The sequence below is a fragment of the Callorhinus ursinus genome, unplaced genomic scaffold (genome assembly GCF_003265705.2).
Source record: "Callorhinus ursinus isolate GAN/ISIS: 27379988/994484 unplaced genomic scaffold, GSC_fseal_2.0 scaffold3, whole genome shotgun sequence".
Taxonomy (NCBI): domain Eukaryota; kingdom Metazoa; phylum Chordata; class Mammalia; order Carnivora; family Otariidae; genus Callorhinus; species Callorhinus ursinus.
This window is the reverse complement of record NW_027397065.1, coordinates 60991334-61008856: the sequence shown is the minus strand read 5'-3', so window position 1 is coordinate 61008856 and position 17523 is coordinate 60991334. Positions and strand designations below refer to the sequence as shown.

General features: G+C 39.0%; 1 protein-coding gene across 1 annotated transcript in view; it reads left to right on the top strand.

Moving 5' to 3' along the window:
- Positions 1–17523, top strand: part of C7 (complement C7) — a 51736-nt gene that overhangs the window by 14057 nt on the left and 20156 nt on the right. Inside the window, exons 7-11 of the mRNA XM_025867347.2 lie at positions 4829–4999; positions 7166–7409; positions 9537–9647; positions 13279–13445; positions 15806–16034. Coding sequence (XP_025723132.1) covers positions 4829–4999; positions 7166–7409; positions 9537–9647; positions 13279–13445; positions 15806–16034 — 922 coding nt within the window. The remainder of the gene's footprint in view (positions 1–4828; positions 5000–7165; positions 7410–9536; positions 9648–13278; positions 13446–15805; positions 16035–17523) is intronic.

Sequence of the window (17523 nt, the reverse complement as noted above, 5' to 3'; positions counted from 1 at the left end):
CCGATGCGGGGCTCGATCCCAGGACCCTGGGATCATGACCTGAGCCTAAGGCAGATGCTTAACGACTGAGCCACCCAGTCGCCCCAAATAAACAAATCTTTTAAAAAATTACTGTATCATGGAAATGGAAAGTGAAATTGATCTGAAAAAATAATGGTAGCTGCCAATTTTTGAATATCTCCTGTGGCATCTGTACTGTTTTAGGCAGTTTGTATATGTTTAATCCTTATAATATCTTTGGAAGGTAAGTAATATTTTACTATTTTATATATGTAGAAATTGAGGCTCAGAGGACTTCAGCTGACTTGCTCTAAATCACCAAATTAATAAGTAGTAGAGCTTGGGTCCTATTTGTCAGATTTCACAGCCTTTTCTTTTTCTAGTATATTTCACTCTCCCAATATCTTGTATTTAATTGCTTTCTCAACTCTAAATTTTACATGGTGAATAATATGTACTGTGATGTAACCATTGGCTGGAGGGAGAATGTAACATAGGCATATGTAGAAATATTTTTTTTTCTCCTCTTCCTAGGAGGATGTGTTGATAATTCTTTCATAATTATAAAAGAGATAATTGTATATATATATTTTGGGTCAAATTTAGAGAGTTACAGAGCAGAGAAAATCATGAGAGAATTTCTGACATTGTTGGAAGACAGACATGCTGGAAGTTTGCAGCTTCTGAAGAAGAGAAATAATTTAATAACAGCATAATGCTGACGTTCATTTCCCTCAGCATGGCTTGGATTTTGCATTGACATCTGAAATGCCTTTCCTGTCCCTGAATTTGAAGGTGTTTGTCAGAGGCATAAGGAAGTTATAACCTGTTACTGAGTGAAGAATGGATATGTTTTGATGATCCAACCTGAGGGAAGTGAGGGTTAGGGTTAGGGTTAGGGTTATGGAAGCAATAGGCAGTGAGTCAGCCATTGAAGAGCTAACCCAATGTGGAGACTGGGATAGTAAATGCTCTCCACAGCTCAGATAGACCTGAGGCCACTGGGCATTCAGCTCTTCTGAGTGGAAGATGGCTTTTGGCTTGTTGGCACATAAATATTAATAAATAAACATGTAACATAATCAGTCAGTCCATCTTATAATCTCTGTTTCAGTTATCAGTAGTGTAGTTTATCCAGGGCAAACCTGGTTTCTTGTTGACTAAGCCATTATCTTTGATGCCATGCACTTTCTCTGTTTGCTAATATTTTTCATACCACAAGGAACCCTTGGACACAGAAACACATTCCTCCTCCATGGCCACTTTGGGAAGGTACTACTTTGCTAGTTCAGTCTGGAGAATGTTGAAAGACTGTTGTGTTCATTGTCAACTTGGAATGAGTTGCAGAGGGGAGTAAAGATGAAGGTGGAGAAAATGAATTACTTCCTGGATCCTCCTGTATTTAGTCTTGAATGTATTTCATTATATTTTTGGAAAAGAGATCCTATGTGCATATCAAGTAAATAACAAAATCATATTCTTTTTAAAAATACTTATTTATTTATTTTAGAGAGAAAGAGAGAGAGAGCACAAGCGGGGGCGGGGGAAGGGCAGCGAGAGAGGGAGAGAATCTCAAGTAGATTCCCTGCTGAGCATGGAGCCCAGTGCAGGGCTTGATCCCACCACCCTGAGATCAGGACCTGAGCTGAAATTAAGAGTTGGACACTTAGCCGACTGAGCCACCCAGGCACCCCGATCTTCTTTTCTTTTCTTTTCCTTTCTTTTTTAAAAAAGAATTTATTTATTTATTTGACAGAGAGAGAGGGTGAGAGAGCACAGCAGGGGGAGGAGCAGAGGGAGAGGGAGAAGCAGGCTCCCAGCGGAGCAGGGAGACTGATGCAGGACTCGATCCCAGGACCCCGGGATCATGACCTGAGCCGAAGGCAGACGCTTGACCAACTGAGCCACCCAGGCGCCCCCTTCTTTTCTTTGTAATAATCTAAAAATGTGGGTACTGTCATTTCTATTTTACAGTTGAGGGAACTCGAGACAAAGAATGCTGAAGAGTTTACCCACAGTCATAGAGTTAATAGATAACAAATATGGAATCTGAACCCAAGAAGTGTGTCTGCAGAGCCCTTGCAGCACACTCTACTTAGGTGGGGTTAGAATATACATACATTTGATAGGAATGAGCCAGTAGAGAATAAAAAATTGAAGCTGTGGAAGAGGGAGTAAGCAATCGATTTAATAAATCCTTAGAAGTGGTGGGAGAGAATGCAATAGAGATGAGACAGAAATTTGCTTTAGATGGAGGAAGGACACCTGCGGAGGAAAGGAAGTGAAGAAATGTAAATATGTTTGTGGATTTGTTAGCCAGAAGTTTAGGAGTTCTCATGTCTGATAATGGGAATGTTTGAAAGAAAGAGGTTAAGGTCATTTTCTGAGAGTGAGGGAAGTGGTTCTAAGATTGCAGGACTGAGGTACCTGCAGAACTTTTGAAACAGACACTGCAGAGAATGGGAGAGAAAGAGAATGGAAATACAGGGCTGCTGCACTGCTTTGAAGGTTCCCCTGAGACTGGAAATCATGAGTGGACTTACAGCAGTACTGATCGGTTAGCTGTGTGATTTTTCTATCATAGTGCTAAGCAGCTTGGCTGCAAGCATTGAACCAGGGCTGGAATTCTGCCAGGCAAACATGATGGCAGAGCATATCTAGGCAAGGGAGTTAAGGTCATTGGTGAGAGACTGGTTGAAGTCAGGAACCATGAGGTCTATCTGAAAAGGAAGGAAGTGAAAAAAATGAAGGTGCTAATAAAAGGAGAGAAGGGAAACCAAGTAGAGGAACTTGTGTCTGTAAAGTTGAATAATGGCTCTGGTGATAATTGAAAGAGAGTCAAACGAGTAAGAGGTGGCAGGATGTAGGATGTTTGAATTTGTGATTTCAGAGGAGCGATCAGTCTGGGTGAGTCTAAGTTGGATGGAGAGAGTATTAATTAAGGGTCATTTAAGAAGATCACATTACCTTGAAAAAGATGACTCTTGCAGCTCTTGTGTAGAGTAGATGGGAGTGAGGAGATGCTGAACTAAAGCCGCTAAAGAGGCTTATTTGCGTTAATCAAGTACTTGAATTGCAGATTTGAAGATGAGGGAAAATAGGCTTGTTTTTCTTGCATTAAAAGGAAGATAGATAACTTCTCTTTCTTAAGAGAGATAAAAAGTAAATTTGTGTCTATCTAAAACCAAATAGGACTGAAACAGTATCTAGTGGTTGCAGAAATCTCTGATGGCATTCTTATTAATGTCCTCTTTCTAGTCAATAATAATACATATATTCTCCGTCTCAGTCTGAGCTGAATTTTTGCCTTTGACTTTTAAACAAACCAATTTCATAATGTAATGAAAATAATGCTCTAACAAAAGATATGAATAAATCTATCTTTTCTTGTCTTCTGGCATGTTCTTAGCATGCATGCATAATTTTGAACATGGGCAGTGATAAAAGTAATACAATATTTTCTGGCATTTTGATGAACTTTTTCTAGCCTTTTCTTTTCTTCTTCTTTTTTTAAAAATAGGCTCCATGCCCAGCATGGAGCCCAATGTGGGGCTTGAACTCACAACTCTGAGACCATGACCTGAGCTGAGATCAAGAGTCGGACACTCAACTGACTGAGCCACCCAGGCGCCCCTGAATTTCTTTCTAGTCTTTTTTTGACTGGGGAATATACTTGTATGGTTGTAGTGAACAGGATTATTACATTTATACCCACTTTCTCATTTAACATGAATATTTTTCTTCATAGGCATCATTTAAAATGGCTACATGGTATTCTGTTGTTTTCATTCCTCTTAGGTTTGTGTTTAAAGTGTATCATATCCATCATTTTAATGTTCCCTGTGCTTATTTATACTTTGATCTCAAACACAGATGTGTATGGCTATATGCTAAGAACACAAATGCTTGTGGAAGGACAGTTACTGATTTGACTATTTAAGCAGAGCAGACACTGTGAGAGGGAGTGAGCTCGCGCGCCTTGTTTTATTTTCATGGTGCTTGACACTTTTTAGCAATTTAATTGCCTACAATTTAAAAAAAGTCTGGAGAGCTTTGTGTCAAGATTTCAGATTTTTCTCTTTTCTTGAAAACACATAATCTGTCCATGCTAGAACTTGTAGTTACATATGGTAACTGTATGATGGATTTGAGTGTTGGTGTCCCTTTTCGACAGTGTGTGTGTTCACTTCATCACCCTGCCTTCCACGGGATGCCTCCAACATTTATATTATGTGCTAGCCCCCATGGGCATTTTATTTTGACACTTGATCTAGGATAAAATAAGGGATAAATAAATGATTGTCTTCTTTGTCAGTGCTGGGGCTCTCACTTCCGTGTTAGCCACCTGTGACTATCCTGTTGTCTGCCTCAAAATTCCTTTGGGATGGCCTTTTCTTCTACCCTCGCTCATAAGGAAAAAAGTTGCATCTCTGTTCCCCTCTTTTAGCTGAAAAATCAAGAACCAAGGGCTTTCCAGTTCTCTGTGTAATTCTGTTGATTTGCTGACTTCTGGGTTAACTGTTGACATTAAAAGAAAGTGGGAGATGTTTGCACACAGATGTGTTCTGTGAATCACTTGGAATTGCCATTATTGACACCATGTCTCCTTCTTAACTAAGAGTAATTGTAGACTGGACTCTATTCCTTATACTCAGATGGGCCTGGTTGTATTGAGAGCCACAGTCATTTTGTGTCAATGAAGAGCTTTGTCTTTTTGGAGAAGACTGTTTGAAGAAAATATCCACGTTAAAGGATCCATGGCAAAAGATTTTTGGTTATATCCAAGGCCTTAATTTGGTCACAGCAAAATTTTTCATTTTCTTTATAGGTGAAAATAAATAATGATTTTAATTATGAATTTTACAACAGTAGCTGGTCTTATGTAAAGCTTACCTCGGCAGAACATACATCATCTAGTAGGAAAAGCTCCTTTTTAAGATCTTCATCATCTTCTTCAACTACTTATACTTCACATACCAATGAAATCCACAAGAAAAAGGTTAGTATGAAATATTAGTTGACTTTTCCATATTTTACTGCTTAAATATTTCTAACATTAACAAAAGTGTATTTACCAAACAGATCAGCTTTCTTTTTTAAATTAGGGTAATAGTATCTTCTTCAAAGAGACAATGTAATATATTCTTTAAAAGGTAAGATTGTGTCTTGTTAGTTCTCTTGGATAATATATTTATTTATACTTTTTATTTTCTTTTTCTTTCTTCTTCTTTTTTTTAAGTAGGCTCCATACCCAATGTGGAGCTCTAACTCAGGACCCTGAGATTAAGAGTTATGTGCTCCACTGACTGAACCAGCCAGGCACCTTTATACTTTTCCTTTAAGATTTATTTATTTATTTGACAGAGAGAGAGAGAGAGAGAGTGAGCTGTAGGCAGAGGGAGAGGGAGAAGCAGGCTCCCCACCGAGCAGGGAGCCCAATGTGGGACTCGATCCCAGGACCCTGGGATCATGACCTGAGCCGAAGGCAGATGCTTAACCACCTGAGCCACCCATGTGCCCCTATACTTTTTATTTTCTTATTAAAGTATTTGTTCTTATTTGAAAATCTTAAAAAAACGTTACTTTCAAATCTACTAGTTAAAATTTTCTTAAATTTCTAATTCATGATTATTATACATGGTTATATAAATGTTATATACAATTTAACAAATCCAATTAGTATGTGCTTCCTAAACACTAACACTTAGAAGGTGCATAAAACTAAAAGATTTTGGAACGCTTTATTACTTTTGAAATACCCAAATTTTTGTCTGAGGAAGTTAAAAGCCTTATTTTTAGATACTTTGTTGTTTTGAGATACTAAAACTTTTATCTTGGGCAAGCTGAACAGTTGTGATAGATTGCACTGGCTGATGTACACCTACTGCTGAAGAAGTTTTCAGGCTGACCATCGTTCTAAATCTGCATATTTTATCTCATTCTTGAAGTCAGTAACTTGATTAATAAATCACAGGAAGTATAAAGGAATAGTGGTTTTGCTTGTTTTATGACTAAGAAGCTGACTGTGGAGATAGGAGTTGTATAAACATTTATTATTTTTATACTACATTGTTCACAGAAGTGAAGATTTGGTTTAAGGTAGATGTGTCTTTTTTTTTTAAATTTTATTTATTTATTCATGATCTGTCTTGGACATCATTACAAGATGCTTAGGAAGTGTTCAAAGACCTCATTGTATCCACTACTGGGTACTTACCCAAAGAATACAAACACTAATCCAAAAAGAGAGATGCCCCTATGTTTATGGCAGCATTATTTACAATAGCCGAATTATGGAAGCAGCCCAAGTGTCTATTGATAGACAAATGGGTACAGAAGATGTGGCATATTTATACAATGGAATATTACTCAGCCAGAAAGAAGAATGAAATGTTGCCATTTGCAACAACATGGATAGATCCAGAGAGTATGATGTTAAATGAAATAAGTCAGAGAAACACAAATGCCATATGATTTCACTCATGTGTAGAATTAAGAAAATGAATGAACAACAACAAAAAAGAGACAAACCAAAAAGCAGACTCTTAATTATAGAGAACAAACTGGTGATTACCAGAGGGGAGGTGGGTGGAGGGATGGGTGAAATAGGGGTGGGGATGAAGACGTGCATTTGTTGTGATGAGGACTGGGTGATGTATGGAATTGGTGGTTCACTCTATTGTACACCTGCAACTAATACAGCACTGTAGGTTCATGACATTAAAATAGAAAAACCCCTCATTATGAAATGAGGGACCCCAGTATGGAATATAAGTTATATGGTCACCTTACCTATAAGTCATTGTGTACACCCTAGGGACATACTATTTTACATATTTATTTGTGAGATTGTTTAGCAGTTAACGAAGCTGATTCTCTTTTTTCTAGTTGAGGAGGGCATAACTACTTGGTTTTGAGATTTTAAATGTCATATATGCAAGAAATTACCATGTTATCACAGATATTATTCCTATTTGGGATTCCAAAAATTCCATAGACTGCTTCAAGTGAGTGGGCCCAGAAAAAACCTCATCATGCATCAAAAATAGAAATTCATATAGTCTGGTTGGAGGTGGCAGCTGATGGAGACATTGGACAGCAAACTAATTCCACTGCCTTTTTATCACCAAACTAAAACTCTTTTTATGCTCTCTTCTTTCCATAGAGTCATCATTTGTTGGTTGTCCAGAACACCGTGGAAGTGGCTCAGTTTGTCAACAACAATCCGGAATTTTTACAACTTGCTGAGCCATTCTGGAAGGAACTCTCCTTCCTTCCCGCTCTCTATGACTACAGTGCCTACCGAAGATTAATCGACCAGTATGGGACACATTATCTGCAGTCTGGGTCCCTAGGAGGAGAGTACAAAGTTCTATTTTATGTGGACTCAGAAAAAATCAAAAACAGTGGTAAAGTATTAAAAAATTATTAAATACAAGCATTGTAGGAATTTTAATGGGGGAAATAACATGTAGTTAGCTTAAACTTTCAGAGCTTTAAAATATGACAAATAGAGATTAAATTGCAAAGGAATCCAAAATGGCAAGAATCCATTATATTCTACTCAAAATTTTTAGGCTCTAAGAAAAGCCAGCCTACTCTTTGGGATAGTACCCTGAAATGTGAGATAGTCATCATCATTGGCTATCCTCAGAGGGTGTTGACTGGGTTTTTGGAATACTTTTTAACCTTTTCCATTTCTCAGTTTAGGTAGTATTCTTCAAGGAAAAGCTAATGAGGAATTATATTTCCGAAATCAAAATGTTTTAAAGAAGTATTTTGTTTACCTCTGTTATTACCACTCACATTCCTTTAAGAAAATCTCTGGATATCACAAGTTGGCTTACTACATAAGTCTTGTAACAATAGCTTAAATTTATCAGATGCCTTTCTTACAACAGGCAAGTCACATACGTTAGCAATGATCCTCACTACTACCCAGTGAGGGGGCCACTACAATTCCTGTCTTACAGACTGAGAAATGGAGACTCAGTGCTATGATAAGATTCATCCTAGGGCATATAGATTGCAAGGAGGTCTAAGTCAGCTGAGCTTTTTCCTTACGCTATGTTGTTGCTAGAATTGCCTGATTTTTGTTAGAATTGGTGCACACCACTGAGTTTATGATTTTTTTGACCTCATAATTAGAGGAGAATCCTCGCCACGTGTCCCAGTGTGGGAGGGGAGAGGGTGATGTCTCAGTGTCCATTCCTTGTCTCCAAAGACCTTTTGGCTCTGGTTTACTAATATTCCAAGTCAAACCTGCTCCTTCCCAACTTTGTTAAGCTGATATCCACAAATCCTTCTCCATCCAAATCACCTCTTCATGATCTTTCTCTTCAGTCAAGCGTCTTTACAACCGTGGAGGAGAGTTAAGACTTATTACATGAGATTCAGAGGAGATCTTGTAACCTTCCCTTGTGGGTGAACTACAATGTTTTTCTATGTTTCCATTGCCTTATTTTTTTTTTACCAATTAAGATTTAGCCAGAATTTGAACTTTTCTAAATTCCCTGGTTAGAAATGAATGTACAAGCACAGGTTTTTTGTTTGTTTGTTTTGTTTTTGTTTTTTGTAGCAACAACAAAGGCAACGTTTCTTTGGAAAATTAGTCCAGCAATGGCTTAACCTAAATTCCGTTTCACTGTTCCCCACCCCCCCCCCCGTTTCCTTAGTATTTAAAAGAAATGGAGGGAACTTTTTAAAGCTTTCCAAGTTGGTCAAAGTATTTTTTTGAGTAAAAATTTTACTCTTGAGCAGTTTCTGTTCTTCCTAAAAGTCCTAATTGCAATATAATCAAAACTGCCGAGTTATAATAATATATGCCCCCCAATTGTTCTTTAAGAAATACTGAGGTTATTATAGTAGAGTTAGCAAAATTATATGAGAAAAATATATTTCCATACTTTATTATTTTCTATCCTTCTTAAAAAATGCATTGGCAAAACTCTATTTGATAATAAGTAGAAATTGTTACATTCTAAGGTTATGAGTCATGAGAAGGAAATGTTGGAAACCAGAGATGGTAAAGATATTAAAATAGAGAGACTGAGGCAGTAGACCTAGGGTTTTAGGAATTAATTACTGTAGAACCAGAACCCAATTTGGGGTTTCCAGTACGCGGATGGGGACGATTACATGCCTACTTTTATTGATTTGCTGTATGCCTGAGCAGCTGACGGTGGATGGGCCAAAGATATCGCTCTTTGGGGTGTTCAGTTTCTGTTCCTTCCACTGTTTCATGTAGAAATCACCCCAATCTTCTCCCCTTTCTGGTCAAAGCTGATAGGAGCCAAAATTTGCATTTGAAAGTGAGTTTCAGACACATGATGCTTCATTCCTAGATATATACATATATTATTATTTTGTTTAATAACAAAAATCAGATATTCCTTTTTCTGACCCTTGACCGTTCTAGAGCTCTTGAGCTCAATAGTAGGACATAACCTCTTATCCCCATTCTCACACCTGGCTGCATCTCAAAAGGAGTTTTTAACAAATGCAAAAATTAATCACCTTTACAACTTTTCCCTCAGGTCTTAGTTCAGCAGATATGAAGAGATGTACTTCCTCAAGGTCCAAACTTTTCTTTACATCACTGAAGGACAAATGCCAAAAGCTGGAAGAGGCCTTAAAATCAGACTCAGGTAAATAAGAAAGGGGCAATTTGCTTTACGAGCTTAATCTCCATCCCTCTCTCTTGTGGCTAATTCCTGGCTTCCAAGAGCCTTTGAGATTTGAACAGGTGTTCTATTTTATGTTTTTTATGTATTTGTTTATGTTTGCCTCTGATCTCTCTTGCGTATGTCGTGGCAATGAGACATCAGGCAGAGTGGGAAGTTCATTGGTTATCTCTGTGCACTGCAATTGTGTTCTCAGTGTATCCTACCTTTGTCCCCTACGATGACTGCTGGCAATCAAGCTTAGAAAAAGGACACCAGCGGGAGAAGATTCAGTCCCACTCTGACATGGATGCTCAGCGCACTTTTTGGTGCATGCTGCTGCTGCTGCTGGTGCTGGTGGTGGTGGGAGAGGGAGTGGGGAAGGCGCTGTGCTATTCTTTGAGTGATTGAAAAAGGAACTGGAAAAATAAACTGATTTAGATTGTGTCTAGATGCCACGTTAAGGAATTGGGATTTCATTCTGATGACAAGGGGTGCCGTTAAAGGATTTAATACAGGGATTGACTAAATGAAAGATTACAAAGAACATTGTAGAGAAAGAAGAGGGACTGAGAAAGGTTAAACGGATAGGATAAGAACCAGAAAAGAGGTGCCTGGCTGGCTCAGTCGGTAGAACATGTGACTCTTGATTTCAGGGTCATTGAGTTTGAGCCCCACGTTGGGCATAGAGCCTACTTAAAAAAAAAAAAAAGAAGAAGAAAAAAATTAAGAAAAACGGGGAAAATAATGAACCTGAAAAGATCAGTAACATTAAAAGTAAAGGAGAAGGAGAGATAAACAGAGACAAATTCTAGAGAGAAGCTAAGTAAGAGACGGACTGGAGACTGACTCTTCACCGGCCTTACGATGAAGAGATTCTTAGTGTGGTAGCAATGGACTGAGTGGTACTAGAGCTTAAGTTCTCCCAGGGTGATGGCAGAAATTGGGGCAAAGGTGAAGACTGACCCAGGTGTCAGAGTTCTTACCGAGGAAGTGGGGATTCTCGGGATATTGGCAGATGACTGCAGGAAGGAGGGAGACAGAGGAGTGAAACCAGGTTTATTTACTCATTCACCTCCTTCATTCATCAGCTGTTTCTGGGGCCTGGGGTATACGGTGGGATTTGTTCTAGGCATTGGGGTAGAAGCAGTGACATGCCCAAGAGAATGCCTGTCTTCATGGAGCTGACATGACAAAGGAGGATAGGTTTTTGAAAGAAAGGGAAATATAGTGATCTGGAAATCGAAATGAGAGCGGGAGCTTTGGGAAGCTCAGTGACATGAGCTACTGGAAGCTGCTCACTGATTTGATTTTATTTTGTGTTTAACAAACACATAGTGTTTACTATGTGCCCAGCACACTTTTAAGTGATTTACAAAAATTAGCCAATATATTCTTCCTATCTAAGAGTTAAGTATTATTCATATTCCCATAATACAGACAGTGACACTGAGTCACAGGAAGGTTGCCCAAGATCGCGGTTGGTAAGCGTCAGACATGAGATTCAAGGGCATGACATTTGGCTTCACAGTCTGGGCTCCTCATTGTCACACCAGGCTGATTGTCTAGGGGAAGAGGGCTAGCTGGAGCAGGGAGCTCACTGAGGTGTGGACACAGAGGCTACAGGCTTAAAAATAAAATTAAAACTGATTTCTTAAAATCTGTAATTTGTAAAAAGATCTGCCAGTGAAGCCTGCCATTTCTCCAACTTTAGTACACACCGAGATAATCTGAGGAAGCTTGTTAAAATGCTGATTCCAGGGCTTTCCTCCCAGCTGTTCTCTCATACATCTTGGAGCCCAGAAATGTGTAGTCACTCCAGGTGGTTTGGAGTCAGGTCCTGGAGGGACTGGATGTTGTGACGAGCTGCCTTCAAAGGGAGACGGTTTGCATATTAGAAACGGAGCTAACAATGAAGATGAGGAAGTACTTGGTAATTTATTGAAAACGTCAGGCTTTAATAATTTCTGATAAATGTACAGTTTTTGAATTTGAAAATTTTTATGAAAATTTTATGAAATTGCAAAATTTAGTTAAAAGAAGTGAACTGAAAATTACTCCAAATCTGGTCTGCGAGGTAGGAATTTCCAGTCATGACCAGTGTAAAAATCAACCACAAATGGAGACAAAAAGTTTTCTGAAATATTAGGGCAAATAAATGCGGAAAAGAATTCAATTAATATTCACTGCTTAGAACACTTTTCATGTGTTAATGTATGCCTGTTAATTAATAGCTTTTTTGCTTATTGTTAGTATTCCAGTTGCAATGAACATCCCCCATTTTATTATGAAAATTTTCAAACAAACAGAAAGAACATAGTAATAAATACCCATATACCCACCTCCTTTATGTAATGATTATTATGACATTTTGTTGTATATAATGGACATACAATATTTATAATGTGGATTATTCAACAATATATAAATATTACATATTTAAAATATTTATAATCTTACCTGAACCATTTGGAAGTAAATTTCATGATGTTTCATCCCAAAATTTATGCATATATTTTCTAAGAAGGAATACAGTCTCCTATATAATGTAAAGGCTCTTATTATACCAAGAACATTAAGAATATGAACAATAATTCCCTAATATCATCTACTTTCAGGTAATGATTGTGGTTTTCTTTTTTTTAAGATTTTATTTATTTATTTATTTTTAAAGATTTTATTTATTTATTTGAGAGAGAGAATGAGAGATAGAGAGCACAAGAGGGAAGAGGGTCAGAGGGAGAAGCAGACTCTCTGCCGAGCAGGGAGCCCGATGCGGGACTCGATCCCAGGACTCCAGGATCATGGCCTGAGCCGAAGGCAGTCGCTTAACCAACTGAGCCACCCAGGTGCCCCTAAGATTTTATTTTTTAAAAGATTTTATTTATTTATTTGAGAGAGAGAGAGAACGAGCATGTGTGTTCCTGGGCATGCACAAGCAGGGGGAGGGGCTGAGGGCGAGGGAGCCAGAGAATCCTGAGCCGACTTTGCGCTGAGCACAGAGCCTAATCCCGGGCTCGATCCCACAACGCTGAGATCATGACCTCAGCCGGAACCAAGAGTTGGACGCTCCACCGACTGAGCCACCCAGGTGTGCCTTCTCTTTTCTTTTAATAGACATTTTTTTAAAGAGTAGTTTTAGGTTTACAGCACAATTGAGCAAAAATGACAGAGAGTTTCCATATACTCCTGTCAGAAACTGAGGCCTCCCCACAATCAGCATTCCCCACCACAGTGGAATGTTTGTTCCAATTGATAAACCTACATTGACACATCATGATCACCCACGGTTCATAGTTTATGTTCAAGTTCAGCCTTGGTGTTGTACATTCTATGGGTGTGGACGGATGTCTAATGCTATGTATCCACCATATAGGATCATACAGCGCATTTTCACTGCTCTAAAAATCCTCCGTGCTCCACCTATTTATTCCTCCCACCCACCACTGCTGACAATCACTGATCTTTTTACTGTCGCTATAGTTCTTCCTTTTCCCGAACGTCATAAAGTTGGATGGGTTGTGTTTTAGTGCTTGATAGACTTTTCACTTTTATATTCTCCTTTTTGTTTCATTTGTGAATCCTGACTTACTTGATTTGATTTCTCCTTGCGTAGGAACTCAGGGCAACGTGCTGCGAGGGGACCCATTTGTCAAGGGGGGAGGTTCAGGCTTCATATCTGGCCTCAGTTTCCTGGAGCTGGACAATCCTGCTGGAAACAAACAGCGATATTCTTCCTGGGCAGAATCTGTGACTGATCTTCCCGAAGTCATAAAACAAAAGGTATGTCCTGCTCTGTTGAAAGCAGCACAAAGCAGGCATGCATGTTTCTTCGCACTGGGAAAATGAGATTAAATTAAGGTGGCTAAACAGAGACAGCTGTAATTAGCATTTTCTGTATCCCAATTATGTTTTGTATAGTGAAATGAATGCATACATAATAATAAGCAGAAGCTTCATTATCTTCTATGTCCATAATTCAATTGTAAGGGTTAAATGTCTTGTAAATCCCAAGAGAAATTAATAACAAAATTTGCATATTAAGCTTTTGACCAAAATTTGATTATGTTTTCCTTGGTCTCTTATTCAGAAGAATTATAGATTCTTGCAAGAGGCAAGCATTTAGGTTTGTCTACTGTCCCATCAGATTACCTTTCTTCCTCTGGCCGTGACATACAGGCTCTTGGAGACGTGTACATTAAGAAAGAACAAATTTGTCTGGCCGAATTTTAGGATGTTTTATTGACACAGTCAGTTCTTTTATAATGCAACATATGTGCTTCTAAAAATCAGAGAACGAGGCAGAATTGCACAGTAAAGACCACCTGGCTTATGGGGAAAATGGGGTTAAGGACACCAAACTCAAAAACTTATCTGTGATAACTCATTAAAAAAACAGACAGACATTAGTAAAAACAATAGCATGGTTTTCTATGTGTTAAATTGTTAAGAAATGCATTTACTACATTAAGGTGGCACAATTCCTAGAAAAAGACTTGAAGGTTGCTGGGTGGTGGAAGGGTTGGAGCTTCTGAATGATTGTGAGGCGTTAGAAGGAGAGCTACCAGAGGACAGAGAGCTGTAGCCCCAGATGTAGATGGGTGAAGGTTAGTACAGGCAGTGACCCTGATGATGTCTGAAGTGTGTATTTGTATGAGTGCGTTTTGTGCAATCCTATCTTGGGTTGTGTCCACTTTTCTGAATTCACCTGGTTTTTCTTATGGATGAAATTGTACATAAGAACACACAAAATTTGCAATACGATCATAGTGTTCCCTAATACATCTGTCTCAATGCAACAAACTCACATTTTCAAAACAAATGCTGTAGCAGAACTGATTCTCTGATCTGTTCTCTGTCATGGGAATCAAGCAACATCCCAGATGAAACTTGGATACATTTTACAAACCCCCAAATCACAATAGCTCCTTGAGCACCCTCCTAACACCACATGCACCCACTTGCCTCAGAATAAGGCTGAAGGGAGGAGGGTAGTTTTCCCAGCAGGTCTTATCCTAAAGTGCCACCATCGATATTCACAATGACCTATTTTCAATACCAGAGCCCCATAACAAATCTTGAAAAATTCAAAATTGTTGATTAGGGAGAAACAGACATTCCTTCTCGTTCTCACCTCTGCTCTTCTCCACATCAGACTGTAACTCTCATAGGTAGCTGGGCTAGCTCACTATGGGTGTATGTCCGTGCAGTCTGTTCTTTCATAATGCGGTGTGAGAGAGCTTGGGCAGAGATGGAGGGAGATGTGGCTGAGTTTTTGAGTTATCTTCATCCTTGCAGTGATGTGCTGCCGTCAGCTCAGACGGACCTTCACAAGAGCCAGTGGTGCCTATATCTTCCCAAGTCCACGGTCATTGGCATTCCAGTGGCAACCCGAGATTGGCCATGGGGAGAGTTCTTATACTGCAGAAACTGGCAAATGCTACAAATCAGAGCATTTTTGTTCTTAGGAGAGCAGATTGTTAAAGCTTAACCAGCACATCTAGGGTCTCCAAGTTGCTTTTCATTAGATGTATTCAACACAGAACAATAATGTCTGTTTTATTTTTATTATTTATATTTTATTTTGGGGGGGCAGCAAAACAAGGTTTACTGAGTGAGAGTAAAGCTTATTGAATGATAGAGTGCAAAGCTCCCAAAGAGGGAGGGGGCCCGAGAGGGTTGCCCTGTCTATCTGGGAGCTTTGCACTCTATTTTAAACTTCTTCAGGGAAAAATAGTCACGGTCTCCATTAAGAGACATGTTAAGTCTCTTAGAGTCAGGGTATTTAATTGTAAATTTATTTGCGCCTGCTTCTTCACTGTAATTTAAGTGTATTTCCTTTTCTTCTGTCCTCTGCAAGGGTGGAAATGTACTGCCTTCAAAATAATCTTTCAATAACTAGAAAATGGATGTCCTGTTGGTTTTGAAAAATTTTATGCAAAATACTTCTTCCTTATTCATTCCAATTTTTCATTTTGCCTTGCAAAGACAGTGAATTGCTTTTTTTTTATTTGAACAAGAAACAATTGGAATTAACATGAGTGGCTTTTCATTTTATTTTAACGGGAATTGATCCTAAATGCCAGAAGAAAATTTTCTTGCCTAAAACCCTGACTACGACCATGATGTCTTTATCTGTATAGCTGACGCCCTTGTATGAGCTGGTAAAGGAAGTACCCTGTGCCTCCGTGAAAAGACTATACCTGAAGCGAGCTCTTGAGGAATATCTGGATGAATTTGACCCCTGCCATTGCCGACCTTGTCAAAATGGTGGCATTGCCACCGTTAAGGGGACCCAATGTCAGTGCCACTGCAAACCGTATACATTTGGTGTGGCTTGTGAGCAAGGAGTCCTCGTAGGGAATGAAGCAGGTCAGTGTGCTGAATTTTTGCTGGTTATGCTGGACACAGTGAAAAGGGAATCACTCTGTCTGGCCCTTGACATTGTGCTTCTTTGTGTATGGACATTTTAATTTAGTGTCTCCTTTCCTATTCCATTTCAGGGTTCAAGCTACTGGGTCAAGGCCTTCTGTTGTCTCTGTTTTCCTGTCTTTTTTTTTTTTTAAGATTTATTTATTTATTTGAGAGAGAGAGTGTGCACACAAGGAGGGGGAGGGGCGGGAGAGGAAGTGAGAGAAAAATCTCAAGCCAGACTCCCTGCTGAGCATGGAGCCCGAGGGACGCAGGTCTCGATCTTACGACCATGTGATCATGACCTGAGCTGAAATTAAGAGTTGGACACTCAACTGACTGAGCCACCCAGGAGCCCTTCTGTTTTCCTGTCTTAATTAACAGACCCACCATGCCCTCCATTCTTCATTCTCCATTGGAATGGATTAATGCCTAAAACACCTCTGTCCTTCCATAGTCATCTCATTAAAGTTTTGTCATAACATAGGTCTGTGGAGCTGGTGTATGCATAGCTTAACCTTTCTGATGGTAAGCTCTTTGAAATATCTCTTTTTATTTTGTATTGTGTTCCATCAATCAATTATTCACAAATACTTTTGAACATCTGCTGAATGTGTCCAACTGAATGGTTGGTACTTTAAGTACTTTAGTATAGAACTATGTGAGGTTGACTTTATGAGTAGACAATGTATGAGACAATTTTGTATTTATTTATATGTCTCTCTCCTTTAGCAAGCTCATTTCTTAAGGTCAGAACGATGATTGCTTTTTTTTATCCCAGAGCCCAACAGGGCTTGATTCACAGGAGTCACTTAATAAATGTTTGATGAATGAATGACTACATGACTAAACTATGGTTGCTTATAGACAAGCATCAAGAAGGCATCCTTGCCTCCAATTCTCTTCCCAAATGGTCTGTCTGGTCAATTGAAATTCCACCCCTTTGATTTCATTTCTTTGTGGCTTGGATTTCCTGTTATTTGAGAAAATGGACGCTCCCCCTGCTGGTAAGGGTTGGGGTAACAGTCATAATATATCAAGCTATTATTACTCCCTGTTAATATGCTCAGGGGACTACTTTATTAATTCAATTTCTAATTATGGAAGAAAGCATAAGGAAGCTCATGGGAAAATATTACAAAATTAGTTTAGTTTTGGTGTGTGTGATACTGAGGAGTGGGTCACACAGTAGAAATAGCTAAGGAGCGGTAAACATATCTGTCTATCATCAGGAAGTAAAGCTTCGGCGGCATGGTTTCTGAGATCAGTTTCTAACTAGGAAAGCCAAGTTTTTAGACTATAGTGCAAGTTCTCTCTTGCCTCCCCCAAGGAATATTATGGGGGAAGTTGTAAAAGCACTGTTAGTGGTGAATCGGCCCTGAGTTGGAAGGTGGCCAGCCTGGGCTGAGCAAGTGCCTGTGGACTGAAAGATGTGGACAGGAGGCAGATG